Source organism: Corvus kubaryi, unplaced genomic scaffold, assembly GCF_017639235.1.
Source record: "Corvus kubaryi isolate FWS band 111438036 unplaced genomic scaffold, C.kubaryi_AGA036_p1.0 37385, whole genome shotgun sequence".
Classification (NCBI taxonomy): domain Eukaryota; kingdom Metazoa; phylum Chordata; class Aves; order Passeriformes; family Corvidae; genus Corvus; species Corvus kubaryi.
The window spans coordinates 36,083,231-36,101,238 of NW_024581127.1; the positions used below are offsets into that span (position 1 = coordinate 36,083,231).

Consider the following 18,008-nt stretch of genomic DNA (forward strand, 5'->3'; position numbering starts at 1 on the left):
GACAAAATTCATCCAGATCTGGTAAAGCACCTGGAAGCTGGAAAAGAAACCCTCCATCCACGCTTTCCTACTCCCTAATTATTCACCCCACATGCAAATCCTCTCCAAACTATCAGAAAACCACCCAAATATTTCCCAGGAGAAGCCAACCCAAGGAAGCTCTGTAATTACACATTTCACCACCCACTGGGATTTATGGAGAAAGCTCAGGCTCCGGCACAAGGGTATTTTTGGAAGCTTTTATATTGTGGAAAAGACCTTTAAATACAAGTAAAAGCTTTGTGGGCATCAAAGTAATAAGAAGGGGGTGCAAGAGAGGGGGTTGGATGTTCTCAACTTTTCAGGAAGTCCAAGGACCCTAAATTTGGATTTTTAGACTGGTTGTCAACTCGGAATTCCCAATTGGTCACTACAAGTGATTTGCATTAATTATTACATTAATAAATACATTAATAAATCATATTCCTGGCATCGGAGGGTGTATTATTGAAATTGGGGTGAAATCCGGACATCAAAGACAATGGAAAACAGGAGAAGGGTTAAATTCAAACATCAGGAGCCAAAATTTGCTGCAGTCTGGCCTAAATTAAACAAAAAGCTGAAACGATGCCCCCAGGGCTCAACTTTGGGAATCTCGTTCTGTCCAGACAAAACACTGGGCACATCCCAGTCCCAGACCTGTCCCGTTTTTCTCCTCAATCGCTTCCCAGTTGGGGAGAACATCGGGACACAGTGGTGCTGTCAGATCAGGAGAGCGACTCGCACATCCTTGGCATTGCCAAAGTGCCCTCACTGTGGAAATTTAAAGCAGTGCCACGGCAAGTTCCTCCCTTGTGCACACTCCAAGGCAGCAGGAACGGAACAGAGAGGGGAAAAAAAGCAGGAAAATACAAAAAGCTGCCGGGGAGAGCATCAAGAACTGCACATTAAGGGCTTCTGAAGTGATTACACCCAGCACAGCGGCATCAGCCGGGATATTTTCCACCCTGTGGAAGGGACAGGTGGATTTCTCTCCCCCTTTCCTGATGAATCAGTCGCTTGGAAGAGCATCATCCGTAAGGAAACCCACAGCCCGTGCAAACGGGGTTGCTTCTCTTAATGCATCATCCCAGCCCGACGCTGGCAGCTCCGGTGGCTCGCGGTGAGAAGTGATTGTTGCTCCCAATCCAGCCGGGAGACTCCGCGCGTCTCTCCGGAGGGAGCAGGAGCTGTCATGTTCATTAAATGCATGATTACAGCTATGATTAATAGCGGGGGCTACAGCCTAACTCCTTCTCTTTTTCCCTGCTCCTCGGAAGGAATCCACAGCCAAGCGGTCCCGCGGTGTTTTCCGCAGCGTTCAGCTCAGCGTTTGAAATTCCAGCTTTTGATGGGAAAGGAGAAAAAGGCACGATTTCTCCTTGTCAAACAAAAACATGACTAAAATGAGCGGGTCGGATGCTGTACTCCTCCACCAACACTCATAACTTAATTACGACCTTTTCATATCCTTAATCCCAAAACTCAGCTCAAGAGGGTCCAGGTCCATCTCCTGCATCCTGTTTTTTTTTTTCCATAACCGCAAAACACAGCTCAAGGCTCAAGGTCCTTCTCCTCCAGGGAAAGGTTGGCAGAGATTTCCCTTGGCAGCCCAGGAACTGCACTCGGGAGCAACACTCGGTGCTTTCCAGCATTCCCACATGGATATCAGGATGCTCCCATCCAGTCCAACACCCCTGCTCAGCTCCCCATCACCCAAGGGCTTGGGATGCAACAAACACACCTGGAAAAGAACATTCCAAATATTCCTTTGCATTAAAAACTGGCTGCAAATATCACAGTTAATTATCACCTGCTTAATTATTTAGGAAGGACTTTATTGCTCTTAGGGCACAGCTCAAGGATCAGGACCTCATCTCATGGAAAGGTCTGTTTGAGAATCTTATCCAATAATTTACGTCTTTTAAATGGTGGAAAAGCTGTGGAAAACTGATTTAGCACAAAAAAAAAAAAAGGGAGAAATCCAGAGTTGGGATGAGCTGGGACCAAGGGATGGGCAAGAGGGTGAGAACATCATTAGAATGATGAGTGTTGAGTGTCTGAGCCCATTGCTTCCCATCTATTTCCACTGTCCCAAATCAAGGATAAATTACGGAAATCTTACACATGGAGGGAAACTACCAGGGTAGAAAACTGGAATAGTCCAAAAAAAGGGAGAAATGCAAAGTTGGGATGATCTGGAACCAAGGGATGGGCAAGAGGGTGAGAACAGCATTAAAATGATGAGTGTTGAGCCCATTGCTTCCCATCTACTTCCACCATCCCACATCAAGGGTAATTTATGGAAATCATCCCCATGGAGGAAATCAATCAGTGTAGAAAAATGGAACAGGCAGAAAAAAAGGAAGAAAGTCAGAGTTGGGATGCGATGGGGCCAAGGGATGGGCAAGAGGGTGAGAACATCATTAGAATGATGAGTGTTGAGCCCATTGCTTCTCGCCTACTTCCACCATCCCAAATCAAGGATAATTTATGTAAATCTTACACACAGAGGGAAACGATCAGGGGTTTGCCCAAGCAATGGCAGGCAGGTGATCAGCTCCGCTGGCCAGCGCTCCAACTTGGGGATGACCCCAACAGGGTCATCCCATCTTCCCGTTATTGTTTGCTCATCAATCCTGTGGTTTTGGAATTGTTCAGTCCCTTACCCCTTCTGAGCTCACTCCTTTGGCTCACTGAGTTCAATTCCTTGGGTTTGGGATTCCTCAATTCCTTACCCCTTTTGAACTCAATTCCTTGGCCCCTTCAATCTCAATCCCTTGACTTTGGGATTCCTCAATCCCTGACCCCTTTTGAACTCAATTCCTTGGCCCCTTCAATTTCAATCCCTTGACTTTGGGATTCCTCAATCCCTGACCCCTTTTGAGCTCAACTCCTTGGCCCCTTCAATTTCAATCCCTTGACTTTGGGATTCCTCAATCCCTTGGCCCCTTCACTCTCAATTCCATGGGTTTGGGATTGCTCAATCCTTTTATCCCTCAGGTGTCAGTATCACCATACACCTCTCCTCAGCCTGTTCCCACATGACCTGGAAAAGGCTTCCTTAAACCATGCCGGCTCCTTTAATAGTTCCCATTATCATCCCGCCTCACCCACCTCGGCTTCCTTTGGAAAGAGCCGAGCGATTCATTTTCCGAGTCTCTCCTTGGCTTTATTGCTGAACGGAAAGTTTTGAGGCTGCACTCGGGGAAATTTATTTCTTTAATTATTATTCATTTAAGTGGGTTCCGCAGATTCCGAGGATCAGCACTCGCAGCTGCTGGGGGTCATTTATTTCCCTCACTGGACAGCACAAGTCCTCATTCTGGAGAAGACAACGGAAAAAGAAGGGATGAGCTGCCGCTAAACAAGCGGAGATTTTCCCGTTTTCCTGCCCAATTGTCCCCACATCCCATCAGTGTCCCTGAGTGAGGTGGTCACGAATGTTTTATTAATGAAGCAACTTCAATTAATGAAGCACCTCTGGGTTGGATGTTGTATAAGCAGATGTGGGCCAGGAGCCTGGAGCAGGATCTGATCTCTGAAATTCCAGAGTTGAGGAATGGAGCTCATAAAGTGAAAGGGATTGAGCAATCCCAAAGCCAGGGCATTGAGACTGAAGGGGGCGAAGGATTGAGCACAAGAGGGACAAAAGGATTGAACAATCCCAAAACCATGGAATTGAGAGTGAAGAGGTCAAAGGGATTGAGCAATCCCAAAACCAAGGGACAGAGTTCAAAAGGGGCCAAGGGATTGATCTCAGAGGAGGTCAGGAATTAAATAATCCCAACACAAGGCATTGGGATTGAAGGGGCCATGGAACTGAGCTCAAAAGGGGTAAGAGATCGAGCAATCCCAAAATCAAGTGTATGAGACCGAGGGGGCCAAGGGATCCCAGAACCCCGAAGACAAGGGATTGAGTTTAAAAGGGCCAAGGGATTGAGCTCAAAAGGCCTGAGGGATTGAACAACCCCAAAATCAAGGGATTGAGATGGAAGGGGCCAAGGGATCCCACAATCCCAAAGATAAGGCACTGAGATTGAGGGGGCCATGGAGCTGATCTGAGAAAGGGTAATCCCAAAAAAAGGGATTAAGTTTGAATGGGATAAGGAATTGACTCACCAATCCCCGAAATATATGGGACTGCAGCCAAAAGGGGTAAGAGATTCAGTAACCCCCAAAACAAGGGACTGAGCTAAAAAGGGGTAAGGGAAGGAGGAATCCCAAAAACAAGGGCCTGAACCCAAAAAAAATCGTGGGATTGAGCTCAAAGAGACTGAACAATTCCAAAAACAAGGGATTGAAACTGAAGGAGCCAAGGCATCCTTCAATCCCAAAGACACGGAAGGCATTGAGATCAAAGGGGCCAAGAAATTGAGCTCAAAAGGGGTAAAGGATTGAAGAATCCCAAAACCATGGGATTGAGATTGAATGGATTGAGATTGAAAGGTTTCCCCAATCACAAAGAAAAAGCCTTGAGATTGAAGGGGCCATGAAACTGACCTCAAAAGGGGCCAAGGGACTGAGCAACCCCAGAGAGAAGGAATTGAGCTCAAAAGGGGTAGGGGATTGAGAAGTCCCAAAGACAAAGGATTGAGTACAAAAGGGGCCAAGGGATCGAGTTCAAAAGGGACCAAGAGATCCCACAACCCCAAAGATAAGACACTGAGACTGAAGGGGCCATGGAATTGAGCTAAAGGGGGGCAAGGGATTGAGCAATCCCAAAGCCAAGGGAATTACTTCCAAAGGGGCCAAGGGATTGAGTTCAAGAGGGGTAAGTGACAGAGCAATCCCAAACCCAAGAGATTGAGATTGAAGAGTCTGAGGGATTAAACAATCCCAAAACCCAAGGGATTGAGCCTCAAGAAGCCAAGGGATTGAGTTCTAAAGAGGCAGGAGATTGAGCAATCCCAAACATAAGGAATTCACCTCAAAAGGAGTGAGCACAAGTGGATCCCAGCACCAGCAATGCCAAAACCAGCAGAAACCTGAGGAAAGCAACATTCCAAATTTTCCTGCTTTCACACCTCAGTGCATTGGGCTGATCTCCACCAAATTCCTCCTTATCCCTCCAGAATGATCCCAACACATTCAAGGTCTGTTGAAGACAGAAGTCAGGAAAGTGGGTCATGGTGGACAAAGAAGAAGCTTGGGATGTTTCCATGGACCAGGGGAAAAAGTAAAGCCCGGCACACCAGAGAGAATCCTCCCTAATTCCTCTTACAACACCAACATTAAAAGCAAAGGCAGAAGATGGGTGGTGGAAACATTCCAGTCCTGAATCCCTCCTTTCCTTCTGGAAAAAAGGAGTGGCTCAGAGGAAAGAGCATCATTCCCGCAGGCACTGGGCGGCAGTGAGCCAACAGCAGTGCTGAGTATTTCATCATCCCTGAAGAAGTGGGAAGTGCATTTCTGTGGCATTCAGCACTTCTAAAATTAGTTGGTAAACAGGGAGGCCAGGGAGCACTTTCTTCCAGCACCATGGAGATCTCCAACTGTAGAGTTATCCCACTGCAGCCCAAATCATGCTCAGGAGCATTGTCACTCGTCCCCAGCTGGATGCAGTGGAGGAGGGAATCCAGAGGAAGCCACAGAGGTGCTCCAAGAGGAGCCCCTCTGCTCTGGAGCCAGGCTGGGAGAGCTGGGAATGTCCCACCTGGAAAGGAGAAGGCTCTGGGGAGAACTCAGAGCCCCTTCCAGTGCCTAAAGGGGCTTCAGGAGAGCTGGAGAGGGACTTGGGACAAGGGATGCAGGGACAGGACACAGGGAATGGCTTCCCACTGCCAGAGGGCAGGGATGGATGGGATATGGGGATGAAATCCTTCTCTGTGAGGGTGGTGAGACCCTGGCACAGATTGCCCAGCGAAGCTGTGGCTGCACCATCCCTGGAAGTGTCCAAGGCCAGACTGGACAGGGCTTGGAGCAACCTGGTCTGGTGGAAGGTGTCCCTGCCCACGGCAGGGGGTTGGAACGAGATGGTCTTTCAGGTCCCTTCCAACCCAAACCATTCCAGGATTCAATACCTTCAGTCTCCCCAGCTGAGCCCTGTCTCAGCAGAGTGGGGAAACTGAGGCAGAAGGGGATGTTACACAGCAGGATGGAGACAGGGAGAGCATCTGGATCCAGGGAAAGCCCCTCCCAGTTCTGGAAGGCTGAACTCAACCACATTTTAATTAATAATTTGTTCCTTTGAGGTTTAGAGCCACCGTCACAATGTGTGGGAGATGTCTCAGCTCGGGAGGACTTAAAACTCTTCTTAAACCTCCACTTTTGGGAGCTCAGCAATCCTGGGTATCTCCAAGGCTCTGGAATACACGGCCATGGAGAAAATTTGAAAACCCCAATAAATAAAATCACATTGCTCAATGGGCCGGCTGCCACCTCTGGAGTCCCCAAAGCCACCAGCCTTTCGCCAACCAAGAGCTAAAACCTCAGCAGGGCTTGAGGAAATCATGCAGGTGAGGATTTGCCCTTTGGGAAAACAGCCTGGACACTTGGAAAACCCTGCTGGAGCCAGTCCCAGCTCACGGAGTGCAATTCCTCTGCCGGCAGCAGCAGCGGCTCGTGCCGAGATTGGGGTCAGGGCTGATTTCCGGACAATGTCAAACCTTAATTTGCTTTCTGCTGCTTTCAATCTTGTATTTCCCCTTTTGTATTTCTTTGTGAAACTCTACATTGCCCAGGACCTTTTGCTTCTCTCCCTGATTTCATGGAAATTCCTCAAGAGTCTGGAAAACGTCTTAGCAGCTGGAGAAAGAAATGAAGGAAAGGTTCCTTGTGAGCAGAGAAACCCAATTATTCCGCTTGCTTAATTAATTGCCACGTAGCAAATGCTTTCCACACCATCCCACCACTGATTTTCCAAGACTTCTGCAAAGTGAAAAAATACATGGGTGCTGAAATACCAGTTATCCCAAAGGGAAAGAGCTTTTCCGTGTGTGATTCCACATCTTTGTCTTGCACAGGGATGAGCAGTGAGTGTTTGAGCTCTGGGTTTTCTTCTCCATCCTTGTCCAAGCAATGAATTATGCCACATCCAAGCTCCCTATCCAGCTGGGAAGGCAAAAAGCATTTTTATTTCTGTGTTTTATTTGCAGTTTTCCGGAGACAAGTGCAGAAGGCGCAGAAATCCTTTGGGAGCAGAGCCACACATGGGATGAGAGCAAAGTTCTCAGCAGCTGCACAGGCCATGGTGATGCTGTGATTGCTCCAGGGAGGTTTTTTACGCTCAAAACACTTCAAAAAATTGCAGAGATACTTTCCTTGTCCCCAAGCCATGTGCCCTCCTCGTGTCTCTACCACTAACAAAGTTGATTCCAGAAGAGCCGTGGAAAACTGCTCCTCCCACTGCTCCTGGTAGCCTCAGGATTGATCCCAATACAGCACAGGGATGCAGGAAGTGCATCCCCAGGACCAAATCTTAACTCACCACCAGCATCCATCAATAAATCACTTGGGAATGCTACGATGGCGTGGATGGATCAGCCCCAGCGCCCAGCATTGGATTTTGTACTGTAGAGATAAAACCCCAACCCTGTAAATCCAGGGAAAGAGCAGAATTATAACCCACTGGAAGTAAACTCCAAGCTATTAAACTGTCAGGAGCATTTCCCGTCTCTCCACTATTCCAAACACGCGGCACCTGGCACTGGGAGGGAAAGGAAAAGCCGTTTTTTTCCATCTTTTAAATAAACTTTGTCAAGTGTTGAAAACACAGAGCGTTGAGCAAACGTTCGCAGCCGATGAGAACACACAAATCTTCCGCCCTGCCAGGCCCAGTTATCCTAACGCAAGAGGAATCTGTGGAATCCATCCTTGGGAAGGAGGATGAATTATGGGGAGAGATGAAAGATGACATGAAAATACCGATCCACAGCAGTTCCTCGGGTTTTGTGGTTACAAAGCCATCAAGGAATATCTTCAAAATAATTATTAGATGGGGCTGTATTTTACAGGGAATAACCCTGGAAGGGATCTTCTCTCCCCAGGTGGGACTAATTAAACCCAATTATCTGAATGAGACCTCACTAAAAGACGTGGTTTCAGTGGGGAAAGAAAAATGGGGCGATCGCATCTCCTCCATGCCCTATCACCCCAATCCCCTCAGGAAACCCCATGAGCAATTCCAGTGCCTGAATTGGCAGAAATCCTCCCATCATACCTTTGGCTCAATCCCTCTTCCAGAAATTTGCCTCTAAGCTGGTGTTTCTCCTCTTGGTCCCAACACAGTGATGGATATTCATGGATAGGCCGAATGCATCAGTCCTTGCTATGCTGCCCACAGGAGAATTTGCTATTTCCAGACAAATTTAGAGACCTCCTTGCACTTGGACAAATTAAAAAATTCGCCTTCTTGCTGGAAGGCAGCAAAGCATTCGACCCATGTCTTCCCCAAAAAGAAGTTTATGAAACCTGTTCTTTAAAAAAACCCAGTAATGGAGATTTTAGAGCCAAATGTCTCCAGCACTTCATCATCCTTGTCCTTGGAGAGCTCTGCCAGCAGTTTAAGCCCCTTGGTTTTTGGCTGATCCACCTGGCCATAGAGAGACATCCTTCCTTTGCTTGGCAGCTCTAGATCTTCCACTTTTCCAGTCCTTCCAGCCATCGCTTCTCCCCAGAACTCTTCCTAGTGGTCCAACTCTGTCCTGAAATCCATCCCCTGCTCCATCTAACATCATCCCTGTCCACGTCTTAGGGTTTCACCCCTTTTCTTCCACTCCTGCAGGGTATTTTCTGCCTTTGGTGATATCTTCAATGCCCACAGATGGTGCTTAGGGCAGAACCACCCTTGAGCTGCTTTTGTGCAGCCGATTATCCCAATCCAGACACTTTGGAAAATCACCAGTAGCAAGGTCGTGGAAAAAATCCTACATCGGTGGCACTGGGATTTTTTTGGTCTACAAACCCCTGAGCTGCTTTATGGCCGCCTCTTCTGAGTCTCCAAAGGCTGATCCTTGCCCCTCCTCCTCAGAGGCAGCACCAAAGCCAAGGACTTACCAGGCAGGACTCCAGATTCCAAAAGAATCCATTCGGACACGTGCTCCTGAGTGTGCTCGTCCCTATTTGAGGAGTTGGCAGCAAGGAGGAGGCTGCAGGAGAGTCAGGCACCAAAAATCTGTCCTGAGAAGAGCTGAGTTGTGAAAACACCAACAAACCATTCCTGAACTGCTGCTGAGCCTCCCGTTAATGCTCTCAGAAGGGAAATTACCTGGAAGCGACGCTCCATCGGCTCCACGTCCCTTGGCCACCGCCTCATCCTCATCTCTGCCATCATCAACAGGCAGCTCCACTTCCCATCCCAGAACAAACCTCCTTCCCTCCCTAACCCTGCTCTTTGTGGGTTTAAAACCACCCAGGATGCCCCATAATTCCCACTGGAATTGTGGTGCAGATGGTTTCAAAGGCTGCATCTCTTCTCTTCATGTGCTTTCCCATCATATTTTGGCATTCAAGGCCAAGCCGGACGGGGCTGGAAGCAACCTGGTCTAGTGGAAGGTGTCCCAGGGGGATGGAACTGGATGACCTTGAAGGTCCCTTCCAATCCAAACCACTCCTCATTGCCTCATTTCCAGCATCATCCATAAAAATCCTCATCTCTGCTCCCTTCATCCTTCCAGTCAAGGAAAACATCAGCACAAGGCCATCAGTTTTGCCATTCCCAGTTTAACTATCCCCAAAAATTCTCATTAAAGCATTTAGGGAGCAAAAGTATTTGAGACCAAGAAGAAATAAAAAAAAACCAAAAAAACCCACAGTTAAAATCTGCTCTTTTTTAAGAGCCACACTTGAGGCATCAAACACAGCGGGAACTGAAACACAAATTTAATCAAAGCCACAATCTAAAGCCAGGAATTCATCACATTGGAGGCATCATTCCATGGTTATCAGGAGAATGATCTTCCCAAATTTTTAGGTCAATATTGAACGTAATTTGATGAGCATCTCAAGCACATTCAACCTCCTGGTGCTGTTTGCAGTTACCCAAGACCCTGCTCGTTAAACCAAGTTTAATGGCACATCTCCACAAGCTTGAACTAAGTCTGACGCAAGAAAAACCTCAGTTTTCCTAAACCTTAAATTTCTCCAACATTATTTCCCCTTCAGAGCTACTGTAAAGCAAGAACAGCTCTTGGCACCATGGATGTCCACCACCTTCACATCTGGAATCCTACAAGGCCAGAGGATGGGTCGCAACCCATGGGCTGGGAACAAACAGCTAAAAACTGAATTCAGTAGATTTTGGACAAATTCCTGCTGCTCACCTGCTCTGATGGGAGTTTTGGTGCTCAGGTCCCTGACCCGGACAGGGCTGCTGGAAGTTTTGGAGAGTTTGTTGGCCGACACCCGGTACATGACCCCACCGATGCAGCAGAAGCCTTTGCTCCTCCAGTGCTGTTGGACGAGCTGGGATTTGCCACCTTGGAGTGAGGGTCGGGTTTGGTTTAACAACGGGGACCTGCAGGAAAAATAAAGTCAAGGTCAGCCCAAATTTGGGGGAATGTCACAAGGAGGTGCTGCTTCATGAGCAAACCATGGGATCAGAGACTCATGGAATGGTTTGGGTTCAAAGGGATCTTCAAGATCTCATTCCAACCCCATTGCCGTGGGCAGGGACAGCTCCCACTAGAATGGAGGAGATCTATGGAAGAACCCGGGATGTTCTTGCTGTTGACAGAGGAAAAGCTCTGATTCCTCATGACTGACACCAAAAGAACGACCTTCAAGGACTCTCTCCCAACTTCTCCCACCCTTGTCTTGCACCTCCAGCCCCGGCAGAAATAAGGAAATGTGGATGCAATCCCATGAGAGAATCAGCAAGGTGAGACCTTCACTGAGCTTAGCCAAGTTTTATGGAGCTCTACAAGCTTTGACATCCCTGCAAGTGCGTCAAAGCCAGGTTGGAAGGGACTCTGAGCAACCTGATCCAGAGGGTGGCAACCCTGTCCGTGGCAGGGGTTTGGAACTAGATGGTCTTTAAGGTCCCTTCCAACCCAAAACATTCCATTAGTCTGTATTTTTGGTATCATTATTCCTATTATTAATCAGATACCACAACTTTGATATTTTTATTCTGCCCCCAAATCTGGCTCTTGGGAAGGATTTTCCTCAATCGCCGCATGGGACAAGTCACCCAAGAGCACTTGCATCCCCCATCTCTCACCTGGAGCTGATGCTGGACCTCAGCGGGGTCCAATGGGCAGGGTTGGGGATGTGTCCCCACCTCCTCAATTCTCCCTAAATTCACAAACCCCACCAATATTGAGGCAGTGGGACGCAGATGGATCAGGAATCGCGATCCATTTACTGCTGCCCATAATGTTATTCTGAAGGACCAGGAAGTCCTGAAGTGACACCTGAGGGATAAATATCACAGAATCCCAAAATCTTTTCAGTTAGAAAAGACCTCCAAGGCCATGAAGTCCAACCTGTGACTAATCACCACTTTGTCAATTAGACCAGAGCACTGAGTGCCATGTCCAGGCATTCCTTGAACACCTCCAGGGATGAGGGCTCCATTCCACCTCCCTGGACAGCTCATCCCAATGTTTAAAAACCCCTTCCATGAAGAAATCCCTTCTGATGTCCAACCTGAACCTCCCCTGGCACAGCTTGAGGCCATTTCCTCTCATCCTGTTGCTGGTTGACAGGGAAGAGGCCAATCCCCACCTCTTCATATGTCCCAGAGAGGTTCCTCTGCCACCCAAAATCTTGTCCACTCCATGACCCGACATCTGCTGCACCATCCTACCTCCCTCCCGACCCACAGCGCAGCCTCCCAGCTCATTCCTATCCATCCCCCATTATCCAAATAGAGCCACTGCAGCCAAATCAAATCTCCTCCAATATCAGTCGCCTTCCTCATTTAGCGCTAATCCAAACAGTAATTTGTTTATGCAAATTAGAGCTCTAATTTTGTATTAGCCCAAACTATGCTCATAATGCTATTAGCAGAACGTATATAAACCGCGCATTACCGGAGAATATCCGTAAATTAAGATCCCGCTATCCTATCAGCGGAATGCAAACCCCGGAGAGCATTTCCTTTAAATGAACATGTGCTCCAAAGAAAAAGAGAGCTGGAAAATGGAATAGTTACATTTCCTAATGCTGAGCGTGACAGCCTATTCATTCCGGAGGGCTGTTGCCACTGGCTACCGAGCTCGGAAAATTTGCTGCCTGGTTTTTGTGGAAGGGGATGGGAATTCGATAAATTCCTCGTTTCAGTTCCCCCAGGGTCTCCTCCTCATGGAACTGCTCCAGAGAGGAGCATCGAGCCTTAGTGACTCGCAAAGATTCACAGCGGTGGCGCCGTTGGTTGAAGGTGGAGATGGCATGAGGGACACTTGGGTCACTCACGGATCACCCAGCACATCCCAGAAAACTCCAGCAAGGCCAAGGATGCATCCAGCATTGGATGCAAGACCTGAAGAAAGGTCTTGTGGCCATATCGGGGGCAATAAAGATGATATCAAATATCCAATGGCCGGGAGGATGACGGAGAGGATCTTCCCCTTCTACTCTGCTTTTCTGAGATCCCATCTGGAGTTCTGTGTCCAGCTCTGGGGTCCCAGCAGTAGAAGGACATGGATCTGTTGGAGCAAGTCCAGAGGAGGCCATGGAGATGCTCCGAGGGATGGAGCCCCTCTGCTCTGGAGCCAGGTTGGGAGAGCTAGGGGTGTTCGACCTGGAGAAGAGAAAGATCCAGGGAGACCTCAGAGCCCCTTCCAGTGCCTAAAGGGGCTCCAGGAGAGCTGGAGAGGGACTGTGGAAAAGGGATGGAGAGACAGGACAAGCAGGAATGGCTTCCCACTGCCAGAGGGCAGAATTAGATAAGATATTGGGAAGGAATTCTTCCCTGGGAGAGTGCTGAGGCACTGGAATGGAGTTCCCAGAGAAGCTGTGGCTGCGCCATCCCTGGAAGTGTCCAAAGTCAAGCTGGATGGGGCTTGGAGCAACGTGGGGTAGTGGGAGGTGTCCCTGGCCATGACATCCATGGAACTGGATGATCTTTAACCTTCCAACCCAACCCATTCCACGATTCTAATGAAGACGTCACCACGGTTGTGGCAAGACCCATTGCAGCTCCATCCATCTCCTCTTCCTCCCAGTGACACATCCCTGGGAGGCCCCAGGATGCTCCATTCCTTCATTCACAGGGGCTGCAGTGCCAATGGATTTTGGGCTCCTCTTTCCCAGCCAAATCAGTCCCTTCAAAGACTTCTTCTAATTCTATATATATTCCCTATATGTTATCTCTGGGTAAAATATAGAGATATCCACACGCATCTATTTCCATACAGATACACAAATTATTGAACATATATACTCTATGTATTGAAATACAAGACCTATATATTATATAGAACAATAAATATGGATACTTTTGTACATAAATCCATATATTACCATCTGTATTCTCTGGGCCTTGTATATCCATCAATTATCTCCAGATACTATTGAATATATGCACTGAATACATAGATTGAATCATATATGTTCAATAATATCTAGATATATTCAATATATCTATTTAATAATACCTAGAGAGAGTTTATATGGGGCCCAGATACTATTCTTAGCACTTTGTATTATTCATATATTATTGAATATACAGAATATATATTGAATTACATATATTCACTAATAAATAGGTAATAGATATAATATATAGCTATAATTTTCTACATATTATACATTTCATATTTTCCTTAAGTCTATTAGAGGGGAGGGAAGAAGCCAGGGGTTCATCCAACATTTCCCACTCTGGTTTGTAGGGAAAGGCTGGGATGTGGCACAGCTGTGGCAGCACTCAAGGCATGGATATATGGATACATAGATATACTATACAGATATATAGATAAACTATATACAGACAAATATATATACAGGATAAATATATTTCAGTAGAATATTTAATACATTTAAATAGATATTGTATCTATATAGTTATATCTATATATTACATGTAGATGTATCTGTATATATTAAAAATATTCTGTATCTATAGAGATATATTCAGTATTTATTGAATATAAATTTTATATATGCCTTAATACATTATATTATCACATATACACACATATATGAGATAATATAATAAATTCAAATTTTTTTTGGCTGTAAGGTCAAGAAAACCCAACCCATCCCAAGCCCTGCACAGTCCCAGGGCGTGCTCACACCACCTAAGCCTGACTCACACTGGTTTAAGCACCAGTTTAAGATCCAGTTGGTTGAATCCCACAAATCCTCAAGATATTTATTTTCCTGCCTTGCTGCACTCAGCCACTCCAGTGGCTGCACGCCTCTCTCTTCTTTGGAATTCCTTAGGGATGGCCAAGCTCCAAACTGAGGGAGCCTCCAAACACAGGCACTGTATCAGAACATTCCCACTGAGGCACAGGGTTTGAACAGGATGATTTTTAAGGTTCCTTCCAACCTAAACCACTCCATGAACCTATGATTTTTTCAAGGATTTGGGCGAAGAGCATCAAAACTCATCTCATTCCCCAAAGGGAGTGGGGCTGAACCTCCTCTCATTTAGATTTGTTGGATTTTTGAGGTAGAAAAGTGACTTCTGGGTGGTCTCCAAACAAAGCTTTTGCAGAACATCTGCTCGGGCTGCCAAGGCCCCAGCGCCACCAGACCGAAGCCATGGAATCATCAAATCACAGAATGGTTTGGGTTGAAAGGGACTTTCAAAATCATCAAGTTCCAATCCCCCCTCCATGGGCAGGGCCACCTTCCAGTAGAACAGGTCACTCCAAGCCCCATTCAACCTGTCCTTGAACACTTTCAGGGATGGGGAGTCCCAACCAGGAGCTCAGTTTGAGCTCACTGGAGGCTTGGCCACCTCCATTTCCACCTTCTAGGCAGTGCAAATGTCCGAGCAGGGATATCCCCTCATCCTTTTACATATCTAAAATATTATTTATTAGAATATTTACTGTATTCATTGTTTATTATACTAGCTAGGATACTTATTATATTATAGGAACCCCACGAGATTTAAAATGTAAGGGAAATCACGTTTTATATGGAAAAACCATGCACACAGAGCAGCGCGGGGAGGGCACTCAATTTCCCAACCTTCACTCGCAGGAACCCTTTATTTCCCTCCCATCCAAGCTGTTGCTCCCAAGTGGTTGTGTGGCCCCAACACAGCCACCAGTGTGTGTCCCCCTCCCTCTTAGTGATATCCAAGCTGGCGGTGGTGGGAAAAAGCCACCAGCGAGGGCACGGAGCCGAACGCCCACTCGCTTTTCATCGGCGGCGGGATCCCAGCTCTCCGTGGAATTGTTACCCTAATGGAAAGGACGGCCTTTGGAAATGAACTGTATTGACAAAAGAGGATAAAATTAATGAGATAATAGCCGGGCCAAGGACCTGAAGAATACACTGGGCCCCTCGACACGAGGGCCTTGTAATTCCCTTTCTGCCGCGCATCCTGCGGATCTAAAGAGTCCTCCCGTCCGTCCACAAGGCCCCGCTCCGGCAGGAAATTTCATTAACGCTGGAAAATAGGAAAGGTATTAAGCATGGATAATGAAGGCCAGAGTGTGAACAGTGCCTTAAGATAGTCTTCTTTCTAGCCTTTGTAATGGGAGGCATGAACTTTCCCTTCAAATCCATTTCTAATCCATTTGAAATACTACAGCAAATTATCTCCCCTTCAGCCCGAGAGCGGCCGGCCAATTTACTCCGAATAGAAGTGACAATGCTCCGGAATTTATCGCCATAACCTTGACTACACAAGGTTGAGGGTTGTCTTTCCCCCACCCCCGGGGTGGACAGTGGAAGAAAAATTTTTAATGAAGAGGGGGTGGAGGAACGACATAAAAATGTTTAAAAACGGTGGCGTAGCCGGCGCAGGTTCGACGCCGACTCTGGGGAAAATCAGAGTCTGGTGCTAAAAACGTTACGAAGGGAAGTCCCAGGCTGATAAAACACTCAAAGCCAGGTTGGATGGGGCTTGGAGCAACCTGGGCTAGTGGAAGGTGTCCCTGTCCATGGCAGCAGTTTGGAAAAATGCTAAGGTCCCTTCCAACTCAAACCATTCCATGATTCTGTCGGGTTGAGGTTCAGCCTTTTCCAGCGCATCTCTTGAAGCAGCAACTTTGCCTCACTGTGAACATTTCGTGCTGGTGCTTTGCAGGTGCTCGTGTCGACCAAGTCTGATTTCCCAGGATTAAACACCACCCTGCTGTGTCCTTCAGAGAATTCTAGAGGCTTTTAGGTGGAAAAAGCTCTCCAAGATCATTCCCCAGCACTGCCAAGACCACCACTAAGCCACATCCCCAAGTGCCACATCCACATGGATGTTAAATTCCTCCGGGGATGGGGATTCCACCAGTGCCTTGGGCAGCCTGTTCCGATGCCTGCCCAACCTTTCCATGAAAAAAAACTTCCCAATATCCAACCTAAACCTCTCCTGGTACAACTTGAGGCTGTTTCCTCTTTTCCTGTCCCTTGTACCCTGGGAGCAGATCCCGATCCCACCTGGATCCACCCTCCTGTCAGGGAGTTGTAGACAGCCAAAAGTCCCCCCTGAGCCTCCTTTTCCCCAGGCTGAGCCCCCCAAGCTCCCTCAGCTGCTCCTGGTGCTCCAGCTCCATTCCCAGAACTGTTCCCTTCCCTGGACATGCTCCAGGCACAGGGGACAGGCACTGCCCTGGTCCTTTGGTCACACCGTGGCTGGTGTACAAAATTTCCCTCAGTCTTCTCTCCTTGACCAAGTTCACATCACTTGAAAAGAAGAAAATCTGGACCCTTTCTCCAAGCTTTCCTGAAGGAAAATCCCTTAGGAAATGGAAATGTTTCTTCCAACAGCACAAAGTGGACGAAGAGGGGGAAAAAGGGCTCAGCACAATAATGTGGAGTCAATTGTCAGGTGCTGCCCAGCTCAAGGCGCTTTCCTCGCCTCCAAACACAGCAAAGCTGCTCAGAATGGAGTAAAACCACCAAAACTTCAGCCGGGAGCCAGCGAGTGATGCTGGGAAAACACAGTTCCTCTTAAAATAATCTATAAAAAGGAAAAAAACAGGAGATTTCCAAGCCAACATGGAAAACAAAGGTTAAAAACAAGGACGAGTCGCTCCAGCGTGCTCAGATTTAACACCCCCATCCCCCCATCAACACAAGTCCAAGCGATCCAAAAATCCCACCCAAACCCCTGCAAAAATTCCCTTATATTTGAAATAGAAAATTTTTAGAGTATTTGACGTCTCTACATTAAACACAACCCCACGAGCAGAGCAGGAACATCCCGGCGGCGCTTCCAGCCAGCTGAAACGGAGAGGATTTCCTGGCGCTGGCGGCGATACAAGTGGCTCTTAAAGAATGGTTTTCTTTTACTACTGGATTTCTTCTTGGGCTTAGCTTATATTTTTTTTGGAAGTAATCCTTACATAGTCAGAAATCACATTTGCATGCTGGCATTTGAATCCCAAGGAAAGAGCGGATCATCGCGGGGGCAATGGTTATGGAAAGCAACAGGGAGAGAGGTGAGGAAGGAGGGAGAGCTCATCCATCACAAGCCTTGAAGGTGGCAATGGAAAATCCCCATGTGGGAGAAAAACAAAACCAAAAAAATCATGTTTTCCTCAGTCATTTGTCATTCCTTAGCAAACAACACAGGATTTAGGGTTAAAAGTGTTCCTCAAACACACCAGGAATGCTTCGAGATGCTTCACCACTTTCCTGTGGAAGCTGCTCTGTCGCTATCCTCACCCACCAGATCCCTGAGGACCCCAAATCTACAGCTAAAAGCAAGTAATTTCACTGAAAGGTTTGATTTATGGGATTTTTATCAACATCGATGCTTTCTCCTTAAAATAAAAAGGTCAAACCTCAAATAAACACTTTCTACATTAAGATTTAATTTATTTAAAGAACCTGATTGGGATAATTCAAATTAGTCACTCCACTGTTGATGATATTTGAGGTTGGAAAAGTGATTGGAAATTAAAAATAGAAAGGGATGTCTCTTTTCC

The 18,008-nt window shown here is 47.1% G+C and overlaps 1 protein-coding gene across 2 annotated transcripts in view; it reads right to left on the minus strand.

Annotated features, from left to right (window-relative positions):
- The window catches only part of ZC3H3 (zinc finger CCCH-type containing 3), a 135,857-nt gene that overhangs the window by 34,553 nt on the left and 83,296 nt on the right, over positions 1–18,008 (minus strand). For both annotated transcript variants that reach the window (XM_042036524.1, XM_042036525.1), the window contains one exon: positions 10,281–10,474. In XM_042036524.1, the coding sequence (XP_041892458.1) occupies positions 10,281–10,474 (194 nt within the window). The remainder of the gene's footprint in view (positions 1–10,280; positions 10,475–18,008) is intronic.